General features: G+C 39.3%; 1 protein-coding gene across 1 annotated transcript in view; it reads left to right on the top strand.

Moving 5' to 3' along the window:
• The first annotated feature begins 465 nt into the window (after positions 1 to 465).
• The window catches only part of LOC147254428 (solute carrier family 12 member 9), a 69,015-nt gene continuing 42,972 nt past the window's right edge, over positions 466 to 26,508 (top strand). Inside the window, exons 1-6 of the mRNA XM_086216048.1 lie at positions 466 to 1,061; positions 3,913 to 4,047; positions 4,661 to 4,798; positions 5,825 to 6,142; positions 7,400 to 7,507; positions 7,579 to 7,690. Of these exons, the coding sequence (XP_086072174.1) occupies positions 842 to 1,061; positions 3,913 to 4,047; positions 4,661 to 4,798; positions 5,825 to 6,142; positions 7,400 to 7,507; positions 7,579 to 7,690 (1,031 nt within the window). The 5' untranslated portion in view covers positions 466 to 841. The remainder of the gene's footprint in view (positions 1,062 to 3,912; positions 4,048 to 4,660; positions 4,799 to 5,824; positions 6,143 to 7,399; positions 7,508 to 7,578; positions 7,691 to 26,508) is intronic.

Genomic DNA, 26,508 nt, shown 5'->3' with positions numbered 1-26,508 from the left:
TCCAGATTTATTGCTTATGATCGGCCGGCAAAATGCAGTGCTCCGATTAGCCGAATCATCTTGATCATATGACCACAAGCAACAGGCTGAAAACAACGGACAAAAACATGGCAATGTATCAAATTTGATATAGCTAAATAACTAAATCCGGAAGTATCGCGTTTTTTATTCTTGAAGCAATGTACCGTGCCATTTTTATACTATATTTCCAAACACGTAAGCCATTTGTTTTGGTCAACTAATGTGGACCCCTAAACACTTCTCTGAGAGTTCTTTTGTATTCTCGTTTTTCAAATATTTTTATGATCATGTTACAATTATTATGACATGATTATGTTTGCCCCGCGACCCTTAACGGATAAGCGTAAGGAAAATGGATGGATTATATTTGCTAGTCTTTTATTTTGACTGCATTAACCGGAAGTTATGTTGCGATTCACGTGAAGTGACTTTTTTGCGTCACATGATATTCAACAAGCCTCAGAAGCTGGTCATCCTGAATGGACTTTTACCTGACTTTTAAGAGGATGAGCAGAGACCGAACTACTTTATGTAAATAGTCAGGGCAGTATGTTTTTTCTAATTGTTTAGTTTTTTTATTCATAACAAATGCTCTTGTTTCCGTCTCTGCTATACAGCTAGTTAGCTAGCTGTGTTTTCACTGGTCGAGCATCAGCGCGTGTCAGTGATTAACTAACCCTTCCTTAGAGGTAAATATTTACTGGCGGGTATTAAGTCTTTGTTGAGACGGATATTAGGAGGAAATCTGGGGTGACGCACGGTCCCTAATACTCCCGAACCCCTCATGAAGTTGTGAGGCTTGTCAGAGACAGGTTTCACTATGTCAGAGCGGACTCCTCTCCTCCATTACCGTCTCTCCACCAGCGTCAATGAGTCCGAGCCGCGGGCACCTCCGGCCGGCCAAGCTCCGGAGCAGCACCCGGGCAGCCCTAGGCAGAGGACGACCCACCAACGACAGCCGAAGAAACTCTCCACCTTCTTTGGTGTGGTGATCCCGACACTACTATCCATGTTCAGCGTGGTAGTGTTTCTGAGGATAGGTGAGTGTGAGGATGAAATAAGTGCGCTTTTAGTGTGAATTTGATTTTCAGGTAAAGTTAAATGAATGTGTCTCTACTTTAGCGTTGTGCTTGATGTAGTGTTGACATTGATGTGATGACCCAACTATCGGCCTTCATCACTTTACTTTGGCCTAATTGATTTTTGCCTTATCCACACTGAATCCAGATTCGTTTTAGACAGTTTGGACAGCAAAAACAATAACAACAAAAACCCAAATGAAATCTGATTTGTTGCAAATCTGTTCATTGGCATGAAATCTGTCTCCAAACAGATTCTTCTCAGTCTGAACACTGAGAAAAGTTTCATTCTCTACTTATAACCCATTCCTTCATTGAAATTTCCCACTTTCACTGTCTGCCTTGTAGCTACTGTGGTTTGGTGGTGCCTGGACACAACAAAACTGGTCTTGTCCAAATAACTGTGTAGACAGAAAAAGATCCGTTTTGACAATCAATCAGATTTGGCTGCAGTCTGAGAGCCCAAATAGATTCAGACTGAGAAGTGGATGAATTGCAGAAGGCCTTCTCAGGCAAACATTTCAGTTTTCACCTGCATTTTCTATTTCTATATGTAACACGTCTGTCTGTTCTGTAGTTCAAATGAAAGAGGAAGTCTGGGTAAATGCAACCAAAAGAGGATTTTATGCTAATTAAATCACTGGTTTAATGTTCAGAGGCTGAAATTAAGTAGTTTTGCTTGTAAATCTGGTCTGGAGAGGATGTTAACAAAGGCCCACCCTCATTAGATGTGGACTGCTTAAGCATTGTCATTTTATCTCCCAGAATTAGCGGAGGCTTGGCTTATGGGGGCAAAATGTCAAACATTAGATATGTGTTGTAGATGTGTAACTAGTAGAAAGGCTCAACCCATGCTGATGTTAGGGGAGGAAAAAAAAATACAATGTGAATATATAATGTGTGAGACATTCAGGAATCCTGACTTGTCTTCTATATCGATGTTTGGTATCACAAGACCTATCATTATTTATGTCATGTTATTTCATGGTAATGTTTATATGACATGATACAATTGTCGGTTTGTTAATTTTATGAGGCATTTGGTGAAGAATAACCAGATATTAAGTGTATACTATGTATATAAGTACTATGAATATATAGAGTATGTATACTTTGCTGTAGTATACTACACTATACCTCTGTACAATTTGGTTGTTGTCTTTTATTTTAACTTTACTACAAACAAACTGGAATTGTATTACTGAATCTTCACCAGCAGATTAAGTTATACATTGTCTCAACCTAACATCAGCAAAGATTTTTTCACAACACAATAGATGTGTTGCTCCATCCAGGGTATGAAATTAAGAAAATATTTTGGGAGCTATTTTGGCCCCCATGGTTTAAAAAAAATGGGAGCATTTTTAAAGCCTATCCCAGCTGACATTTGGCGAGAGGCCGGGTTCATTGTCGGGCCAATCAGGAGCAGCTTGGGGCTCAGAATGTTGCTCAAGGATACTTTGAGATGGTCACTGGCGGAATTGAGGATTGAACCAGCAACCCTTGTGTTGCTAGACAGCCACTCTACCTCTGAGCCATTCCACCCCCTGGAAATTTTGTTGTTGTGGTTTATTTTGGTCCAGCTCATTAGGAAGTGTGATTCAGTAGGTCGTCTGCAGTAATGACTTTGAAGGTTATAGTCCATGTCATAGTCCAAGAGAGTAAACATTCTGCGCTCCTGAGAAAGTGTGAAGCTCAAAATCATGATATGACATGCTGTCAAAAGGTTTTGCATTTTCCCGTCGAAGTGTAAAAAAGAGGCCGGCAGGCAACCAAAGAAGCGTTTAGAAAGATGCTTTCGTTTCACATGTAACTTCATCTTCCCTTCTCTCGCTTCCAGCTATTTGAGTGTTTTTCCCCTCCTAGTTACACCACTGAGTTGTTTTTTTAAGTCTCTCTCTCATCCCCCACCTCCCCTCCTATCCCCCCTCAGTCTCGTGAGATGTCAGCTGCTGTGCGTTCGACACTCATGGTGCACAGACTCACGCAGACACAAATAGTAGCGTTTCTGTGTAGGACCCACACACTAACATGCCAGTCTACAACAGCAACTTATAGTAGCTTCATTGTGGAAGTAAAGTAAATTAACCAGCCTCGAAAGCCTCATTATTTACATATATTGTTTGATAATGTTGTCAGAAGTTAAAAAAAAAAAAGCACTTAAAAAAATCATTCTTTGATCCACAAAATCCCCAATATAAAACGATTTCTACTACTCCTGTTTACAGTGCAGCAGCAGCTTTGAAATGTTAACTTCATACGCATCGAACACATAGACATACAGTAACTATTGACTCACTAATGTTAAAGACACAAGCTTGTACCAGTTAACAGAAAACTGTCAGTTCTTATGAAGCTGACTCAGAGTTCTTGGTCTGATATTTGCTGTCTTATAGAGAAGTTTGAATTTAAATCAGGAAAAAACTCTGAAGGAGGTGGTAAAAACCACAGTTTTCAACATTCTGGGAAATTTGTACATCTGGAATCTGTGGAAAATCTGGGTCGTAGTTTCACTTTCATTCTGTGCACAAATGGACAGTCGTTCTGGATTCATGTCAATGATAGAAACTGAGCTGATTGTTGATGAGTGCGTTCATGTGCTTCTCATTCTACACTAAATGATGCATTCTATATGTGTGGTACTCTTGGGAAAGTTTAACTTCTCTCTTTAAGACACCGCTGCCAACTTCTGCTTTCATCCAGCCAATGTCAGGGAAACTAACTCAGTACAACTGTGCTCTGTGTGTGTGTGTGTGTGCTCTGTGTGTGTGTGTGTGTGTGTGTGTGTGTGTGCTCTGTGTGTGTTTTACAGGGTTTTTGGTGGGCCAGTCCGGACTGTATCAAGCTATTGCCATGTTCCTGGTAGCCTACTTCATCATATGCATGACCGTGCTGTCAGTATGTGCCATCTCCACCAATGGAGCCCTAGATGCTGGGGGAGCCTACTGTATCCTTTCTCTTTCACTCTCCCTCCCTTCTCTCTCTCTCTCTCTCTCTCTCTCTCTCTCTCTCTCTCTCTCTCTCTCTCTCTCTCTCTCTCTCTCACACACACACACACACATACACACACTGCTCACAATATTTATTACATGGCATTTAATTCTTAACTCAGTTTCTGCAGTTTTGGGAGTAGTTTCAGTTCATAGGTGGTAGTTTCAGTTCGTAGGTATCCTTTGTATTTGTGTATATGTATTATGACAAGGTGAATATTAATTCTGAATAAAAATCTAGACAGCCACCTTCAAAAATGACATAGACTGTGTAAGAAATGGAGGGCAAAACAGGGAAAATGCTCCTCTATCAAATTTTTGCAACATTGCTATTATGGGAGACTTTTTGAGGAGACGCATGTGTCTTCAGATGCAATTGGAATTTACATCTTCAGGTAGAACTTATGCTTCACTATAAACCCCATATCCTGATGTAAAGTAAGTTAACCCTGTCCATATTAACCCTTCACCATAGGAAACCTTAGACTCAAGTCAAGACTAAACACAAAAACTAAAAACACACCCTTCTTCTTGCAGTGTACCTGACAACGTCTCCTTAACGTTGCTCAGACATGATCAGCCGAGCACTAGGTCCAGAATTTGGCGGCAGTATTGGCATCATGTTCTTTCTGGCTAATGTGTGTGGCAGTGCGCTATATGTGCTGGGTCTGGTTGAGGCCATTGTGGCCACCTTCGGGGTGCCAGAGGGTGAGATTTTATCATTGGTCCAAGAGGTTTTTGTAAGGATTCCAAAGCTTTTGAGTTCAGGTCTATTTCTGCTTATTAATTTTCTTTGTTTGCTTCCATAAATGTAGCCTGCAATTGCAATTTCATGCCATGGTGTTAATAAACAGGCAATGGAGGGGAGCTGTTTGAAATGAGCACTGTTTTCAGAGAAGCCAGTATTGGAGCATATTTCCTAAGTCTCTGGTGACATATCATGGCCTTTTAATGATGGAACAGTGAATTTAACACATATATGTACAGTATATATCTTTAAAATGACTTCTATAGGAAACAAGCTTAACAAATCAGCTGGATTTAGGTCATCATGACACTAACAAAGAATGTCATGGAAACATTTACAATTTCTAAATCATTTTTGTACAAAGTAGAAACTCTATTAATGGAGATAACACTATTCTCCTTGCGCAGGAATAGTACATGTTCTAGCCCCACAAGGTGTAAAAGCACCTTGCAGGAAAGAATATGTAGCTTAGTAATGATCCTTGGAAAAATACATTAAAATGGGATTTGTTCTTGCCAATTCTTGGGGAAAGCAGTGTTATTGCTCAAGAAAAAGGATATATAGAGAGGATATATATATATATATATATATATATATATATATATATATATATATATATATATATTTCTTTTAAGTTCATTCTCGACTCTTGAACGTATTCCATCAATCATCATTGACAGGTGCAACAGATCAAGCCTACAGTTGAATTTGTATTGCTGTTTTTCTCTCACAATTTCAGTTTCTGGTCATTTATTTTCTTTATTAAAGAAATGAAGTGAAATTGAAACAGCAGACAACAGAAAGATAGAGACACTGAGCTGAGAAGAATAAATAACATGAATATAGTTACTGTGTGCTCCTGTGTCATTACAGTATAACTTTTGTTTACATTTGGAACCAGGGTTGTGTGCAAACTGAACCTTGAGTAGTTTGTCTGGTATGAACAAGTCTTCCCCTCATGACTTTTGGCACTGATTCTTCCCCAGATGCGTCACTGGCAGCTTCTTCCTACCAGGTTCTGCCGTCAGGCTACTGGTGGTCCCTGCTATACGCCACAGTCATCGCCCTGCTCTGCCTGCTCGTGTGCCTGGTGGGTGCTCACATCTATGCCAAAGCCTCTTTTCTCATCTTCCTGGTGGTCATGTTTGTCCTGGGCACCATATTCATCAGCTTCTTTGCCGTAAGCCCTCGAACCATTGTCCTGCCTGGTTCTGCCTCCTTCAACCCAACAGTGAATGGGACGGCTCCTGCCACAGCAAACTTCACTGGCTTCAAGTTGGACACTCTGCTGGGGAACCTATGGGGTAAGGTGGACAAGAGTAACGTTGGAGCTCTTTTTTAACTGGTGACAACAGTGCAATTGAAAGTAGAATCTATTGGATCATCATGAATGAATGAACCATGAATGACACGTTCTCAGCTGCATGTACATGCACAAACATTGAACACAATACGATACATTTCGGGGCAGATCTGTTTTTCAAACAGATCTGCAAACTGTTCTTCTAGTTAAAACTCCGTCATTGTACAATGAAAAGCTTTGACGAGCCTTAGCCCCCAGTTAAGCTGCCAACCGGGATAAAAGCATTTGTGCTCATGTGCTCGGTTAATTCAATGTATCCTCTTGAATGAAAATGAATACAATTATTATTGTGCTACTTTGACATAATAAAATAAAATATTGCTTTTCTCCGTAAGCCTTGCCTGTACATGCTTTTAAATATCTCAGTCACTAAGCTATTCATTGCCAATATGGAATATTCACTCCCTCTGTATGCTTCTCGGTGATTACCTCACTGTTGGCCTGAGGTGTGATGCCCACCCGTATCAATCCAAATCCTAACCCATTTATGCTAATGCCTTCACCAACTGCTAGGCGCCGCTATTTTAGTGAAAGTGAACAATTGTTTCCGTGAACATAACGTAACTAAGTGAGTGAAATAGGATGATGAGGTGCCTTATTTTAAGCTTCATTTGAGGGAAATCCTACATACTCACTCTTTGAAATCCTTTTCAAGAATGTTTTGAGGGCCAGAGATAAATCAGATCATTTGTAATTCAGAGTAGTAGAGACAGCAGTGAAAGCCTCTGGTTTTTGTGTGTGTTTGCTTCACACCATCATAAGTTGATGTTATTATCTAATCCATACAAGCATCGACTGTCTTGTTTCCCAGGTGAACCGAGGGCCGAAATTGTTGAAGTTTGTGTTTAAATGTTAGTTAAACTTTTGACTCGTGTTAGACAGAACATTCATCCAAAGTCTTTTAGTAGATATATTTATTTACAATTGTCCACATCCAGTTTTTCTTAAATATTGGTGTGGAGCATCAACTATAGTTGACAGAGAGGATTTCTTACAGCTCACAACTCTGAAATAGAACAACAACAAAGGCAGGAAAGATTGGAATAGAAAGGCTTTATCAAAAGCTATAAAAACCTGCTCCTGAAGGTTGGTGCTGCACATGTATACAGGAGTGTCAAATGGACTGGCTCCTGGAAGACTGATGATGTTGATAAAAGCACAACTTCAGTGGCTTCTCTGTTGTTATCTCTCCCCACAGCCAACTACACTGTGGATTACACCACAGGGACTTTGATGACCTTCGCCACTGTTTTTGCTGTGATGTTTAACGGCTGCACAGGCATCATGGCTGGATCCAACATGTCAGGTATTTCAGATGCCAACTTATCACCTGCACAATGACTGAATGTGAAGAACATAATGTGTCTGTCTAACCAGGCGACCTGAAAAATCCAAGCTACTCCATCCCCCGTGGCACCATCACAGCCGTCATCTTCACCTTCATCATCTATAACCTGCTCAGCTTGTTGGTGGCCTGCTCCTGTGACCGGTCAGTAACTTTGTTTTTGTGCAGTTCCTTGGTTGAGAAGTTTAATTCCTAACAGCCTGAAACTCAAAAGCAAGAAGAAAAGCTGTAATTGATCCAAACAAGTTAATTAAAAATTCAGGTTGATAAAGGCCAGTTGTGGAAATGGACTTATTTGTTTAAAAGTTTGTTTAATTCATTGATAAAAGAAAAAAAAAAAAAGAAAAATTAATATGAAAAGTTTCCAAATCTTAAATGAAAGGAGCATAAAGAAGAAAAATCTTATTTTCTCTTCCTTTATACCAAGAAATCACTTTACAAAGAGCAAAATATAAAAAACAAAATTACACAAAATAAATAAACTATCCACAGACCCACACAGCCACTTACATTCCTTTGATTTTAAGTTTTTATTTTTTCAATCTGTGATAATAATCAGTATGGTACTCAAACTTGAACCATTTCATTATATTTCATTAACGTACTGGTTTAATTATTTTGTAAAGTATCGTGTTGGATTTGGAATCTTTGTTTTCTTTCTTTCGATTCTTCCATAAACTGATTACTTCCACAGAAATGCAATGTTACATCAGTTTAGTCATAAAATTTCCTTTTTTAAAAAAATGTTGGTTCCTTTTAAGTTCTAATGGCTTTCTCTATTTTCAAATCTCTTCTGGATCTTGACTGGTAAAGTTTTTTATGAGCTTTAACCATGATTTTCAGAATACTATAATCTACCAGTTCATACAATTTCACCAATTTTATAATAATGGATTTGTTGGATCTCTGTATCGTTTACGACTAATTATTCTAATGGCTCTTTCTGTAAAATGAAAATTGACTACATGGAATTTTTTTTTTTACAAGTTTTTCCCTGTACTTCACAACGGTAGGTCAGATGTGAAACAATCATAGTTTGGTATAAAATATACTGTTCTTTGTAATCTAATGAATCCTTTCATTTATGTAACAGCATTTTTTTCTTAAATTTTTCAGTTTTTTTATAATCCATCCACCCATTCATTTTCTTCCACTTATCCTATTAAGGGTCACGGGGGGCTGGAGCCTATCCCAGCAGCCTTCAGGTGAGAGGCAGGGTTCACCCTGGACACGTCACCAGTCCATCACAGGACCAACACATAGAGACAGACAACCATTCACACTCACAGTCACACCTACAGTCAATTTAGAGTATCAATCAGCCTCGTCCCCTCTTGATGTCTTTGGACTGTGGGAGGAAGCTGGAGTACCAGAGAGAACCACACAGGAACAGGGAGAACATGCAGACTCCACACAGAAAGATCCTGTGATGGAGCCGGGACTTGAACCTGGAACCTTCTTGCTATGAGGGGACAGTGCTGACCACTGCACTGCTGTGCCGCCGAGTTTTTTGTAATTTATTTGTGATTTCCGATTATTTAATTTAAGCATCAGTGCCTTTTTCTTGGTTACAAATTATAACAGTTATTTTATGATTATTACGATGAATATTTCCCATGTAGCCTTCAAAACATTGGTATTTATATTTGGTAAACTCCTATAGTATTCCTTTTTAATGCCTTTGTATTATCCATTACAATTTTTTTTAAATATATTTCTGACACCTATCTTCTCCCTCCTTTGCCCTTAATTAAAAAAAGTCAATATAAATGATTTTTTTTCTTGCAGGCATTTCATAGCCCTTTAGTCATCTGTGGTTTGTCAATAGAATTTTTCCCAGTAACACCCCTAAGTTTACAGTCATGGATGAATAACAAGCTTTATTAACATCATTTACATACACTCCATCCCGATTCTGCTATTTGAAGTCATCTTTCAATGCCTCCAAGGCTTCTCTGGATCTGTTCCTGGAGGCCTGGCGGTGGATGCTTTGTGCACCAGCCTAAAGCGGCAGAGCTCTGTCACTGTGTTAACAGATGTTAGCATGTTTTGTTTTCTGCAGATTAAATCCAATACGTAGTGGCGATCAGATAATTCAAACAAGGTTCATTTTCTGCTTCATGGAACAGACTAGGAGCATCAGTGAAATCTCAAACTATCCAGTGAAAGTTGTTTTTCATCATTGTCAGTTAATCAGTACGGCCATAATATACAAGAATGCAAATGACCCTACATACTTAACTGTAGTTTTCACTTATTTGGGCTAATTAGATTTTAAATTCAGGTTTCTGTGAAGTTTCTACACTAAACAGAATGTTGAAGCGCATCTGATCAATAGTCCCATTATGGCTATGGATTAAGTGTCTATGTGAAGGTTTGTATGCAGTGATGAACCTACCGTTGGCTGTAGTTAGCACTGTTGTAAGTTCCTTGTTTCAGTTTTATGGGCCACACCTTGTAATGTTAGTTTTAGTTCTCTCATCAATGTTGAGCCCACTGCACACCAATGGTCAAGCAACAGAAAACAGATTTAACAACTAGCTGCTGGAGCGATTAGCCACTAGTTTCAGCTGTACAGACCTCCATGGAGCTTGAAGAATCAAACTTATACTGATGTTTATCAAGAAGAACAGACATATATATATACACATACACACAGTCTTTGTTTCTTCTTGGTAAGATATCCACACACACCTATATGTATATATATGTTTAATACATTAAGGATAAAAATATTGTCAAATATAAATCAATTTAGTCTCCATAATTCAATTGTACACGAATAGGACAGTGTCACGACCAGGCTTGGACAAAGGCGCAGGGTTCAGGTGTTTCAATAAAAAGCTTTAATGAAGGTTTCCAGGCAACTCAAAGTTCAAGGAACATCAAAATCAGCTCTAAACCTATCGTATAGGATCACCCCTCTTCCGTACAGAAGATGCTTGGCTATGAAAACTCTCAAATAAAATATCACTCCACTGAAAGGAGGAATAAACACAATAGGCTATTGAAGGTTAATCGATATATATGAAAAATTACTAGTTACGGAGGAAACAAGAACACGAAATGTACAGCATAAACAACAAAAACACTCCTAAATAATGGGAGGCACCAAGTTATGTAAAAGAAAGGAAACAAGAGATAACTTCTTGCGGAGGAAACAAAAAGCTATGAAAACGATAACTAAAGACTGGTCTTACATAGAAAAACTTACAAACAACAACAAAAAATCTCTCACTTTGAGGCAGGAAAACACAAATCAAGGCTGTGGCCGGGGTTGCGTTCAAAGGGCTGGGGGGGAACCACAGACACAAGACACCCAGAGAAGCAGACAATATATAGATGCGAGGTAATGGGGAACAGGTGGAAACGCTTAGCAATCAGACCAAGCCACATGAGGAATGGCAAGTGACCTGAAAGGAGAGGAGAGTTAAATTTCAAAATAAAACAGGAAATGACAAGACAAAACATGGAGGCAGGACAAAAACCCAACTTGACTTCACGGTGTTCCGACAGAAAGACGGATTTTAGTCTAAAAATACTTTTGATGTCAGTTGTTTGACATTTGACATACAATATATTTAAAGATAAATGAACAATTAAACTCAAAATGTCAGTCAAGCATTGTTTGTAGTAATTCATGTGCTAATAATGTAGAAATACATAAGAATTCCGTCAATCTTAGTACAATCTACTCACATTTGCTATCTTTAATAAATATCATATTACTTTAATTCATCCATAGTCACATTAAAAAATGTATGCATTCCTATTTCCGTCCCTCCTTTCCTGTCATTGAGGTCAGCATTGTATACTCGTAAAGTAATGCTTCACTTTTAAAATCTTGTTAGGCAAATGAATTAGACACAGTATTTTTAGTTTTGAATTAGTTTGTGTCCACAGCGTACTAAAAACCCACACGTGCAAGCGCATACACACAAAAGGTAACAAGATGCCGAGCACAGCAGATAATCTTTCACACGTCTCCTCCTTTGACAGTCAAGACAGTTATATTGCAGCTAATAATCCACCCAAGACACATACTAATTTGCTAACTAACATTGGTGTCTGCATTGTCGTTTAAGTTGAGTGTGCCGAAGTGTTTACTTGGATGTCGCAGCCGGTATTTACTTCTTTGTGTTTATTTATATACCCTCTCCCTCTTTCAATCTGTCTCTTTCTATCTGTCTTCTGCTGAGTGCCAGAGTTCAGTATCGATGTAGCTCTGAAACGAGTGTTGCCAAGGTGCTAAACTGACATGACAGGGCTATAAAAGAGCATTGGAGATCAATACTGCCATCATTTACCCTGCCACACCTTCCTGTGTGTGTATGCCCACCACACACACACTCACAGATAACAAAGTTTCTCTCCTCCTGCGAACTTGATTTCTTCTATAGTCACACTCAGATTACTAACATAGGGGCACATTTTGTGTGGGGCATTGGGGCACTCAGACTATTGACCTTATTCAAATGAAGGCAATATTTTTATGTAGGTGTTTACGTGAGTTTCTCACAGAATATTCCATTTATATTACTTCCGGAATTTGACCTGAAACATTTCTATCATTTTGTGACCGTGGTAACATTTTTATAGTTTCCTCTCTATTAATGCAGAAAACTGTGTTTCGAAGTGAGTTGGGAATACGAACTTGAAGCTGTCTCATGCATCGTTCGGCAGTTTGACCGCTGTATATGTTGCAAAAATATACTGGGCCAATGGGCGATCAAGGTGTGTCTACAACACACTTCGATAATGCAGACTGAAATTCTCCACACGTAATCTGCATTATTGCCCTGTCCCACCATAACCTCATTTACTTTAAAGTTGTTAAAAATGCTGTTTACATGGTATTATCTTATAAGTATATTGCCATAAGCCATTTGGGGGTAATAGAATATAGCTGTCTATGTAAATGTCAATGGTGCATTTTTCTGCTGCTTGACCATTTACTTTGAAATGATGTCAAAACTTCTTAAAATTAATTCAGTTTTTAAAAAAATTTTTTGCTTGTAATATATATCTTTATATCTGGGTTCATACTGTTTATTCATTAATTTCTTTATATTTGTACTTTTATGATTATTGAAATAGACACATTTATGCTGTCCCTTTTTTTTTTGGAGAAAAAGAAACATCTTTTCTGCTGCATTGGCAACATTTTAAGGGGGAAAAAAAAATCACATATAAAGGCCATATCCAATATGCAAATTGACATAGAGAAATTAGGTAACAAAGAAAAAGATGAAGCCTACCAACAGCTGTAATTTCAAGCATGAAACAATCTGGGTGAGGGCAGATGAGACTGCACAGAAACCTGCTCCTACCCCAAAAAAGCTCAAACCAAGCTCAGTAGCAGTAATAACCCATTTGGAAAAACTATCTGCTGTATTTACATAAATTATGTCTCTTTGAAAGCTTCATAATCACGCTGTCGTACACTGGTGTGAACTGAAAGAAAGGGGGAGACTAAATATGAAAAATTAGACTTATTCCCCTTGTGTTTTTTTTGTTTTTGTTTTTTTTTTTAGAATCACCCTTCATCTTTTTCTATTAATCTCACTGAAGATAACCCTGTAAGATAAGATAGCACCCAGGTTTCTACCTGTTATGTATAGCACTTCCATTATCGATGTGCAACAGGGCAATGTGTGTGTATGTGTGTATGGCCGATGGAGAGGAATCTATGGGAAATTTTTCGATATGATCTATAACGTAATTAAGGGACCATGTATGACTTGCTGTGTAAAATGATCAGAACTACATTAAAAGATCTAGATATGCTATTTGAAATCTTGCGAGACGTATGCACTCCCAACCTGAGCAAGTGCCTGTGTATGGAGGCAGCATCTTATGCAGTGGGACCACATCATCCCTGAGTCTCTGTTCATATGACAGGCCTGGTTCAATTCAGGTCAATTTTATTTGTAAAGCCCCAAATCACAACAAAAGTTCTCTCATGACACTTGACAAATAGAACAGGTCCAGCAACTCACTCCTTCAATCAATCTACACCCAACAGTTCTCCATCAGCAAGCACATCCTGCAACGGCAGCGATGAAACCTTCCTTTAACAGGCAGGAATGTCAAGCATTTGGCATTTGTGTGAGTTTCTGTTTTGCAGCATTTTTATGCTTCCTTGCGAGTGACATCCTTGGCCCGGAGGCATTATGTTTTTGGGTTGTCCATCTGTCCTTCTGTCCCTTTCTTGTTTGAGGGAATTCTCTGAAAAAGCTTGATGATCTCGAATGTCCAGTGGAAATTTAGGATGAATTGTAAAGGTTTTGATGGTCAAAAGTCATTGCAGCAGACGCACGTCGCAGAGGCATACAACTGCAATGGGGTATTTCTTGTCATTGATATCAGCCGTGGTAAGGGACATTGTGCTGTATGTATATGTGGAAGCTCTTGTGTCTGTTTATACATACTCATGTTTTAATGTAGAAAGCTGGCAGCCAAAGGAACAGAGAGGTGGAGTAGAAAATGAAGTTTACCATCTATATCCTCAGGCTTGGGCACTGCTCGATTATGAAATACAGATGGCATGAACACACGTTGACTGTAGCTGTTAGTTATTTTGCTTTCCCTTCAGTCAGCTCAGTGTGTTTTAGCGGAGTTGACCAGAACTGAACTGGTAATGACTACTGTCTAGCTAGAGGATATGTAGTTTAGTCACATCACGGGGGAAACTTTTACTGAGAGGGAATTTCCTTGTGCACTTAGAACTGTTTACCCACGTTCAGGATTTTTTTTTTTTTTTTTTGTCATTCATCTGGAAAAAAAAGAACTTGTCAGAATTTTACCCTGCAGTTATTATTTCCTCATAATTTCTCTTTTAGGCTTCTGGAGGAATTTTCTATATTGTACAAGAGAATCTCTCCCTGTGATAATTCCACCTCTGTATTATAATAGTTGGAACTTAAACAGTGGTATTCACTGAGTTAAAAAGTCTCCAGACTATGTTGACACCTAACTCCTAAGAATGCACACATTGACTGGCTTTGCAGCCACTATCAGGATGTGGTAAGTTAGCCAATATTGATGGAAAATTCCTTCCTGGAATTTGAATGAAAAATTAATTTAATATCTAACTTTAATTCCTCAATGGATAAATTATAAGATATATATATAGGTTTATGTGCTGCTTTGTATTGTAGACTGAATGACTGAATCTGTCATTGACTCATTCATTAGTCTGGTCTAGTCCTTGCAGAAATATTAGCAGCAATACCTAAGTGCATCATAAAACCTTATTGATCTGTTTTTAAAAAGACCAATATTTATCACTGAACAAGAAAAACTATTTTGTAAAGTGGAAATGGTTCAAGAAATGAGGGGAACAAAAGGTCACATTGCTGTCCCGAGTGAAAATCCCTATCTTCTTATTCGATAGATAAACTCATAACAGCATATGTTGGCTTTCTTAGGAAAACATGAAGACAATCCTCAGGCAAAACACAAAAGTAACTGCTGGTATATTTATCTCTCAGCACCAGTTGTTGGTGCCAACTCCAAATAGCCCACACTCTGACACAAACATGTGACAGGCAGGCAGCGGGCTTTTGTTATTAAATTATGCAGACAGGGAAGCTAAGCAAATTATCATGGATTAAAATATGACTGCTTCAATTAAAGTCATCAGTCACGTTATGAAGTCACTGTGCCATGTGTGAGGGAAGTTCTCGCGCCTCAGATGAGACTCCAGGGAAATAGCAGCAATGGCTCTATCTCAGCATCATGAGATGTCACTGTGGGGAGGGTTTTATTGGATGATGGGTAACGCCGAACTTCATTCCCTTTAATTTAGGATTGATACGCACCGTATCAAGTGCCTAATAATTTTTCTCCCCAAGTCATTATAACGTGATGTGTTATGCAAGTATGGATTGTACATATGTTCAAATTATTTATAAGCAACTCAAAAGAAAACCTGTTTTGGCATGTTTTCATCATTTTAAACTCAAGGCTAACACTGAATTTCTCCTGATTCTTCTAGCAGCATTGTTTTTTTAGCAGAAGGAAAAGTACATACTTAATACAAATACAGTATAATAAGCCTAACTGAATGTAATAGTTAAAATTCATGTTAGTTTTAGTAACATACAGCAGTAAAACTTTTGAAACAAGGCGGCACGGTGGTGCAGTGGTTAGCATTGTTGCCTCACAACAGCAAGAAGGTTCCGGGTTCGAGTCCCAGCTCGGTCACGGTATCTTTCTGTGTGGAGTCTCCATGTTCTCCCTGTTCCTGTGTGGGTTCTCTCTGGTACTCCAGCTTCCTCCCACTGTCCAAAGACATCAATTGGGGACGAGGCTAATTGTATACTCTAAATCAAGGGTCTCAAACTGATCCAGTAAGGGGCCGTGTGGCTGCAGGTTTTGATTCCAACTGAGCAAAAGTAACACCTGATACTACTTAAATCAATTAAGCTGTTTCCACACAGCTCATTTGTTGGATCAGGTGTTGCTTTTGCTTGGTTGGAATGAAAACCTGCAGCCACACGGCCCTTTACTGGATCAGTTTGAGACCCCAAATTGACCGTAGGTGTGGCTGTGAGTGTGAATGGTTGCCTGTCTCTATGTGTTGGTCCTGTGATGGACTGGTGACCTGTCCTGGGTGAACCCCGCCTCTCACCCGTAGCCACTGGGATAGGCTCCAGCCCCCCGTGACTCTTAACAGGAATATGTGGAAGAAAATGGATAGATGGATGGAAGTTTTGAAACAACTACCCTGTATTTCACAGTAAGAGTTATTATAATATTTATAAATAAACCTTTAAAATACAAGTAAGATGAAATGCCAATAAGCCAAGTAATCATTTACTCAGAGAGGATTTTTCTAGAAATTTAAATTTATTGCTCTAGAAGTAAACTAAAACCATGTTGTTTTTGTGAGAATAACTCTGTAAACTCTTCTTACCTATTTCTTAATTATGTATACACTGCTTAATACACTAAATGTGGCACTGATAATGTCATCTGGGTGATTGGTTTGGTGCCCCTTTAATGCAGTTGCAAAAGTTGTCCAAAGGGTGGCAGTCACACTCTCTGACCAACCAGTCTTGCTTCCCTCAAAGGGAAGATTTAGAACCACAAAATAACCTTTAAATGGGTCTCTTTTAAATTTCCACCCCTCACAAATTGTAGTTCTGCATCATAGCTTTAAAAGGCAAAGCAGTTAAGAATGTATTCAAAAGTGAATGTCAGGGAGGAATGATAATGCTTGCTAATGGTGCCCCCTTTATTCATGCTTACCTGTGCCAGTGTGTTTGCTGATATCACTGCTCCGCTCAGGTGTGAGCAGTGGAGATGGGGGATTTTCTGTGTGCTCTCATTATATCGAGGGATGAGATAATTTGACCCAGACCTGATATAAACTCTGACATACCTCAGTAGTAGAGTGCCCATAGGCCCTGCATGTGGACGTCGCACTGCTCATGAGATTCCTGGAACATCAGACATTTTTTGACGTCTTGGATTGGTCACCGAAGATGGCTCGTCATACAAAAATATGGCAGCAAGCGCCTAATCACACAATGACAGCATTAACAAGGTTTTCAGAAGCATTAATGCAACTTTGTCATGGACCGATGGTGAATTTTCCACAGTGGAAAGCCTGTAACTGTGAGATTGACTTTGTAGATGCTCTGACACTACAGATTAGTTTGTTTTTTTTTTGTGCGTGTTTGTTTTTACAGCCATATGAGCACATTTTCTGCTTCACAGCTATTAGTCCTGCAAAGCAAATGAAGCTCATTTGGATGTAAAAGCAGCACAACTGATTTCCAGGTCACCGTTAATAGAGCTGCGCCATCATCAGTGATGATATGCCAGTATGGTGAGAGGGACAGCGATGGTGGTGATGAAGGCTGAGGGGAGGTGAGATAGGGGGAATCTATTAACCTCATGTGACCAGCCAGCCAGCCATGACAGATTGCCCTGTCGCCATTTTATCAAGCTCTTTTTTGTAGTTAGTGTGTTTGTGTGCGTGTGTGTGTGTGTGTGTGTGTACATGCACTGAAAAGTGATGACTTACTCTATTTTTTATTATTTTAGATGTTGTTATATACTGGAATACAAACTAACCTGCGTAGTCTCAGTGAATTGGCACATTCCAACTTTTCTATCTGTAATTTGTGTGAGTGTCTGTTTGAAAGTGCACACTACGACCACACCTCCTCCTCCTGCTCCATGATATTGTGCGTCAGTGACCTGTGGGCTAATCCGCCCTGTGCTATAGAAGCTTTTGTATTAATAGCTTACTTGATAATTATATTAGTTAGAATTTGCCAGGCCTTCTTTTGTTCCGCTATCTCTGACATGCAGCCTCGTGAACATGTGTGCAATCCGCATACCCCCCAAAGAGCCTTTGTCTCTCATCTCTCCTCTGCAACACACAAATACTGAATGCAGTTCCTCTCACTTTTCCACAAACATTTTTTACCTCCATAAATTGCATTTCTCTGATTTCTCTCAGGTCCTTCAAAAGTTACAGCATATCTACTTTCTCTTGTCTCTATGCACACAATAGGCTGAAATCAGTACTTTAAAAGTAAGTAAAGTAAAATATTTACCTAATTACATTGGTACTATCGTGTAGCAATTTACATTAATTTCATCAGTACCAAATCTCAGTACCTGAGAACACACCTGGGTGAGAGGGTGAAGTATTTGTTAAAAAGTGGAGGATTTTAAAGCTGCCTTTGCAATTCAAAGGGTGGGTACATTTTGGATTTTGTATGAAGGCAGATGTCCTTGATAAAACCCAGACTGAATAGAGGCTCTGTGCTTGAGTGTTAATATATTTAATTTTTCTGTCTTTAAGAGTGGCTGCCTGTTCATATTTTCTTTTGGGAGTTGATGCTAATGGTTACAGGTGGTCAGGGTGGCTGATAAAACCTTCAAATCAATATTACAGTATTTCAGAGAGATGTGTAATTTTGGTGTTCATGATGATGATGTTAATATGAAACAAAAAGAGAACACTATTTTACTGGTAATTGCAGGCAGAGGCATTTATTCATGCAAATAAAATGAAGTGAATTGACAGTTTTCATCCTTTTCCAGTTACCTCCTGTTATATTGATGACAACCTAATTAATGCACATCTATCACCACCAGCAGCAACATTAATAGTGCAGTAATGACTTAGCATTATATCTACTGACACAGCAAAAATCAAATAAAAAATAACAGTAAGTAGTCTTCATGTAGCATAAAAATTATTATTTCAAGGATGTCTTTTCTACTTTGGATTTTTTTAATCTTTGGTTGATCTCCTTAAACAGTTACGCTTCAGCAGTTTGGATTGGCATCATATCCCTACAAACAATATGCTACACCTCTTGTAACCTTTTCCTCCAAATGAAGTAGCTCCCAGTGCTTGTGGTGTTGTGAGAGGACACGTTGTTGGCCGCATATCAATGCATCATCATGGGAATCATGTAGCTATCATTTATATCACGACGTGGCACTTTTTTTTATCATGGAAAACTTATAAACTTACATTAGGGGCCCCCTTATCAAATAATGTGCACATGGCATGAACTGAGGATGTTCAATAACTACAATAATTCCAGTCACACTTGTTTAGTCCCTTCCTACTTGAGGTGCAAATGCAAATTAAAAACAAATATTTACAGGCTGTGATGTTTTTAGCTTCTCTCATTTATGTTGTTTTTGGCAAAACTGATTCAGGAAATTTGTGTGTAATTCCACACTCCATCCTTTCCCCCTCAAGCGTTATCCTCCACCCTGTCCAGATGTAGTCATTGTAAAGCAACAAGTCCAGCATCCCTCCCTCTTCCCTCATTCTTCTCTCCTGGCACTATCACCCCACAGCAGCACGCTTGGCTTCCCTCTCGTCTCTCGCCCTCCTCTTCCTGTCTATCATTTATCCATCCATCCACGCAGCCCTGATCCCTCCTTTTGTTATTCCCCCACTATCTCTTCACAGCAGAGATTCCAGTTACTTTCGCCCCCTCTCTCCTTTTTCTCATGGCTGTCCCCGTTTTGTTTTTTTGAGGAAGGGAGTGTAACAATGGCACCAGAACAGGCCAAGCCTTTGACAGCATGTCCTGTCTGAATTAAAAGCTTCAGGAAATGGAGAAGGAAATACAGAGAGAAGACAGGAAGGGTTTGGCTGATACAAAGTTTTAAAGTTGGGCTTTAAGGAAATAGGTTGTCAGCCCCACTGGCCAAGTGTTCGCTGTGATAGACATGACACTGTTTACACAAACTTAAATTCTCGTCCAACTGTATGATCAGATTCCACAAGCATTAAAATCTGGGTATCACCCAGTATCTAGCTGATCTTCCAGTAACTTTTATAATCCTCCACTAAAGTTTCACCCTCTATATTTCTGTTAAAAAACATCTTCAGGCTTTAATATTTATCCACTTCCATCAATGTGTGTCAAATTTGACCTGTTGTAGTTATATAGGACAAATGACATTGATGTGGAGATTCAAGCTGATTCTTGTCCTTGGAAAAAGCTGCAGTACTCAGCCTCCCTCACACAGTGTCATGATTATTCCTATACTATTGAATGAATATATTTCCCGGTGAGATTATTTATATCTCGTGAGCTCAGAATTTGAGCTCTGCGGTTACAATATATGTTATAGTACATCTGGACCCCTTCTTATCTGTAGCCACTAGGAGAGAGTGGAGTATGTGGTGTAACCGACGAGCACTTTCAACCAGTCAGCCTAACAAAGCATGTTGGCATCACATTCTGGCGAAAAGGTATTTTCTGCTGCGAAACTCTGCTCATGCATCCTGCCGTTCTTGTTTAATTGCCTTTATTGTGACATCAATAACTGCACTTACATTACATTATTATGAAATATTGTCACTTGCTGCTTCAAAGATGCTATTTTGTTCTACTCTGTTTGCCTGTGGCCTCATCAACTATGACAACCAATTAAGAGTTACATTACTGTTGGGTTGAAGAAGAGCAGTTGGAATGCGGTTTTGATTGGTTCAGTCTACTCTCTCATTTACAGGAGGGATCCAGATGTAGCTGCAGGGCTCAATTGTTGCCAGTCCAACCAGGCTATGATAATAATACAGCTGTTGAGTTCTTTGACGATACCAAAGTAAATAGAGATTCCTTTTTACACTGCCTTTTGTGATGCATTAACACAAATTTCTAGCATATTCTGTTGATATGACTGAATGGAAATATACACATACAAAAAAAAGTGGTGCTGGAACAGACTATGGCAGTTGCTGAGCACCTTTTGGTTGCCTGACATTTAATCTGTTAATAAAGAAAACTGCACCTTCAATGAAATTTCCAGTGCTGATGTGTCTATTATGCATAATCAGAAATGCATTACCAACAAGTCGTCGATCTACTGTAGCTGTAATGTGCCAAATTAGGTTTGGCAGCAGGGCAAAAAATTAGCATCAGCTACGAGCCAAATGCTGTTAAACATACAAGTAGCTGGTAGATTAGCTTCATTGAACAGCAAAGGAAAACAACAACAAAACCCCCATTGGGAATCTATAGGAGCTAGTATATTAAAAAAAAATTGCACATCTTTGAATTGTTCACTTAGCTGATTTGTTGGGTATTGGTCCATGAGGAAGTTGTCATCCTGTGACAGTACATTCATGAAAACGTAATTAGATCGACAGCTACACAGATCGTTCTCATACCAACTTAAAACCCATATTAATTGTTTCTTTGAAAAACATCACATCAGCTGTTCGTAGCAAGTGATAATGCGGCCAGACGAATCAGAATAAAACCCTCTCACTACAAAAAATGAGCCGACAAGAACACAACTCCACAATCAACAGATAAAGTGAAAGAAATGATTATATCAGGATAGATTTAGGTATCAAATGTGATAGAAATGCTACCTTTGTGGAGAGAGGATACACCTTAACCTTGGGAATCAAGTAAATTGTGTATCCTAAGGAAATGTGGTGTGTCAAGAGATGAAACTGGTGTGTATCTTCTGCAGTTTGTCTCCCACTTCTCAGCTGAACCATTCACAGAAGAGCCCAAAATGACTTGTTTCATTTAAGTTGTAGAGACTTCTGTCATCCAGCGGTGGCATAGATGCTTCTCCCTGGGGGCTTTGTCCCTCTGAACATTAGAAAAAATCAGCTGTTGATATTGCTGTCCTATATCAGTCGTATACCTGACTGAATCGGGTGGCTGAAAATTGAAAATGTTGAAATAGGGAGCAGTTGTAAAATGAGGTGAGAGCAGCAGGAGAGATGTGATATAAACATTTTAAAATGTGAATAAGAGGATGGACCTCAGTAACTCCAGAGCAGTTCAAAGTAAATGTGAGGGGTTAGGTAGACAGGAATGGAGTGAGTGAGTGAGTGAGGAAGGTGTGTGCGTGCATGTGTGTGCGCGCCTTTGTTTGGATGCATGTGTTTGTGTGAATGTGTGTACACAGAGGCCTTGTTAGTTATTGATCCCATTTAATAATCCTTAACCACAGTCTGCTCCCCTGGGATCACTTGACTCTCCTCTGGTCTCTGGTTCTCACAACCCCTCTCTTGCTTCTCCTTTACTTTTTACTTTTTCTTTAGGTGTCTTTTTTCCCTGTCTTACCCCCCGTGTACTGCAGCTATACTCTGTAAGAACCTACAAGGTCGAGTTGAAGTGAGGCTAAAGACCAACACTAAATCCCAGCGGTAAAGGCTGGTGTTTTGGGCGAATTCATGTTATGAAGTCAGCTATAGACAGCTTTAGCTCATTCAAAGTACACCAGGCCAGATATAGAATCAAGAAAGATACCATGGTCCCTCACTCATTGAGTTCCATATATTCAGGTTGTCACCGCAAAAACGTTCTTAAGTGTGCTTTGAGGACTTTGCCGTTGTCTTCGCTTTAAAAAGATCTCTTTGGTACGGTGGCAAATTAGGCTAGAGAATATTCATGTCTTTCAGCTAAAATGTTGTCTTTGTACTTGCATTTAATACACCCTTAACATTCATTTAAATTTAGGGTGATGGGGGCACATTTAGGAAGCAGATAAGCATTGTGTCTCAGTGAAGGGGACACATTTTAGAGGGATGTCGTCTTTGATTGTATGGCCTTCATAGATGGCGAAGGCCAAAGAACGACCTGGGCTTTGGTATTTCCCATTTTTCTGATTTTTGGATTCATGATTTTTTTGTCATTGACTCTTACTGCCTTAACCCTTGCATCATAGAATATCACTCCTGTCACTAAGCATCTTTCACACTTTCACATTTGGATCATCAGCTGTAGAAATGTGATGAAACTCAATACTTACTGTAGATTTAAAATTACACTTCACAACTGCGGATTTTGCTAGGGCTGGGCAATTAATCATATATTAAACAAAATCAAGATTAACGGAGAAAAATGTACTCGGGATGGTTTGGGCTATTTAGTATCCACCCATCGGATCCTCTTAATTCAGGAAAACAAGTCTGCTTTTCTTGACAGTATTTAAAGGTGCTCTCAAAATAGGACGGCCTTGGGTGCATTCGGTCATTAAAACAAGCCAGTGTTTTTTTCATTTAAAAGGGTAATCATTAAGTCTGTTTTTGAATTTGTGTATCCCATACCCAAAGAGTAGTCTGATGATATTTCCTATTTTCTGCTATGATTAAGTTCTGGTTGTGTATCAACATAGCAACAAAATGCTCTGTTATAACAAAGACCGCCGATTTATTAGGACACAGCCCTCACATACCTACTGTGCTGCTCTAAGTGCCCATTGTAGCATCGACGATAATATTTCTAGATTATTTCTACCTTTCTAGCACAGCTTCTCTACTGAAAGCCCATGTTTTAAAAACTGCGGGTGGACAAATAATTCGTTCAGGGTTGTTTTTTGTTAATTTTTTTTGTTTTATTTTTCTTTTAACTTTTAAATTTAAGCTGGAACATCGGCTCCAGGGCTATTGAGCTGCTGTGGAAGTATTTATGATGTATATTTAGATGTTGGAAAAGAAGTGTTTAGAAGACTGAAACTGAAAAACACCCAACGCGAGCACTTTGTCACTTTTAAGGCCGATATTGTGAACATGATAGCAATAGCTTTCTTTTCTCTTCTGTTTCAGACTGCCTCACTCAGTAGTCCAACACACACAATAGTCCAGATAGATCCTCTCAGGTAATTCCCCCTCAATGTCAAACACACTGAGAAGCTGTCCTCCTTCACCCAATCTCAGCATCTTATCAGTCATCTTGCTTCACACACACCGTCAAAACCCACAAAGGGGTCAGCCTCCACAGAAAGTAGCATGCCACTTACACTCCTTTCCTCACTGTCCAACAACCCAATGGGAAACACTTTGGGTTACTATGGTCACCATACTGGCAGATCTTTTTGCTTTGCCTCATTGTCACTTTGCCAAACATTCAATAATGATCATCTCACTTCATGCAGCTCTTGGAGAACAAACATTGTCAATTTTTGTAGAGCTAAACTGTCCCACCTCGTGTGGATTCTTACAGATTTTGTCGATTTGGGTCACCACCACCATACCCACCAGATGAATACTATCCTTGCACTGACTGACTTGAATCGCTTGTGTAACTTTTTATATCTATTGCCGAATTTTGTCCCATCTTCATTTCCAGTTTCATTTGCTGATTGTCCTTCTGATTCCATTTCACCCATGCCAAGCACCCCAGAAGGTTCCTTGAGAGAAATAACAAAAAAGGGAGTCATAATAAAAACATAAAGGGAATTTACAACAGAAAGTAGGGGCTGCTTTCATGCCATATTAGAGGATTTCACACTACAGAGCACAAGGGATTGCAAGTGTAGGGAATACATAATAGATCAGTTGCTGTAGTTTATATCCAAGCATTATGAGAAGTAAACCATGAATGATAAACTGAATATTTGTCCTAAGTGTCTGAATTTGTTCTACCTTCAACCTTCCTCCATCAGCCCATCCTAAAGAGCAGAGAGGAAGAAGCCTACTATGAAACGCTAATGCTGTCAGAGATTCACAAGAGGAACTAACCTTTGCTTTCAAGCGAAAGTAGTTGTATTGACTTCTAGGGTCATGGCATCCATATTGCAGTGACACAAATGGTCCCATAATGGTGCAGTGAGCATCACAGGGATGTTAGCTGTTAGCCAGAGCCATCTCAGTAACTAGCTCTGATCCCATTTGAGCATTTATTGGAGATTCTCAGGCCTTTGTTTCTTCTGGCTCATTAAACAACATAATTCTGAATGGCTATGTTGGTCGTGATGATTGACCTCACCCTGGCTGAGTTGAGACCACCAGGATAACTGCAGAATGAGCGCTGTTTGTGGCGTAATATACTGAACACACACATGCACATACTCCTTGTCAGCATTTAATCCAATTTGAGAAATAGTGGATGATTAATACATTATGTTTGACCAAAGCGCTGGTGAATTATCAGAAGCACAAACACATGAACTGATGGATTAAAAGATGAATACGCATGAATACACAAATGAGGGCATGAATAAAATATGGTAAACAAATGAGCTGAAGGATGGAGCAAACCGGGAGGAGTGAGAACAATCGGCCCAATCTCGGAGGACTCCTTTTAGTGGTTTAGCTTTGTTTCCTTCTCTTCTATGAACGAGCTCCTTTAATCTGTCACTTGCTCCCTCACGCTTTTGTTTCCCTCTTTATTTGGATGGCAGGGCTCATTTCCGCAGGATGATCTGATCAATAATTATTATCCAGCCCCACCCCCTATGCACATGCACAAAGTCGCTATATAAACAATTGTTCTTCGCTAATGGATGCACAGCTTTGAAAGAACCGCAAAATTATGAAACACACTAACTATACACATAGTTGTTCTTTCTATTAACTCATGAACAACCTCTTACTCTCTCTCCCCCTCCTTCTTTCACACACCCACACATGCTCCATTTCTCATCACTGTCACCCAGTTTGCAACATTTTTCGTGTTTTGTTTTTAGAGCTAGTTGGAAATGTCAAGCTTTTTGAGATTTATTTTGTTCCTGCTGCATATCAGACAAATTAAGAATCAGCTTTGGAGGTTTTGACCCATGTGATGTCGAAGACTCTGATGAAGCAACGGGTCTTAAACCCAAATCATACACACACCCACTGCAAGTAAACAAAGTAGCTGGCATTTCTTAATTTCCAGGGTGATGTTAACTCCTCAGCAGAACCTTTTGTTTAGTTTATTTGTGGTCATGTAAGTGTGTGTGTGTGTGTGTGTGTGTGTGTGTGTGTGTGTGTGTGTGTGTGTGTGTGTGTGTGTGTGTGCTGCCTGCCTCTCAGGCTCTGTATGAAATAATAGTGTGCTCAGATCTTTGAATAGAATGAACAATACTTAATAGGGTCATGATAATAAGTATTAAAATCAGTGGACCTGAAAGAAAATGTGATGAGACTCTTAATTACAAGAGGAAGACAAAGATAGAATGGACGCTGCTACAAAGTGGAGATGAAATGAGAGAAAGGGTGGACTGTGAAAAAAGGCTCAGCCCCAGAACAAGAAAAAAATACTTGAATGGGATTTAAAAACATCATGGTGAGAGAGATGGAAGTGATGTAGGAGGGAAATGGATGGATTGGATGTGTGTGTGTTCCAGCTATTGCCAGTGCTGTGGGGACATACATTTGTTTACTCAGTCTCATTGTTGGGAGTCGCCTTTATTTTGGGAACAAGTCTCATTAGATAAGTACATATTCACATGTAGATGTTAGTTATGGTGATGGTAAGACTTCTAGAAATTAATGTAAGTGAATATAATGTCCTCTGTTGTGTGTTTGTGTGTGTGTGTGTGAGAGAGAGAGAGAGAGAGAGAGAGTGAGGGAGAGATGAGGATGGATCAGGAGGGAGAGATAAATACTTTGCACTCTAATTCTGCTCTCTCTGGCTTTGTTGTATTGAACCAGTGAGGGGGGCCGGCTGTAATCATGCACACCCTGCTGAGGCTTTTCATCTCTGATCTCTCTGTCTCCATGTTGAGGACAGGCATCT

Source organism: Aulostomus chinensis, chromosome 10, assembly GCF_037954235.1.
Source record: "Aulostomus chinensis isolate RoL2024-O1b breed Wild chromosome 10, RoL_Achi_v1.0, whole genome shotgun sequence".
Lineage (NCBI taxonomy): Eukaryota > Metazoa > Chordata > Actinopteri > Syngnathiformes > Aulostomidae > Aulostomus > Aulostomus chinensis.
Note: the sequence above shows the minus strand (reverse complement) of the source record. Positions and strands in the feature narration are given on the sequence as shown.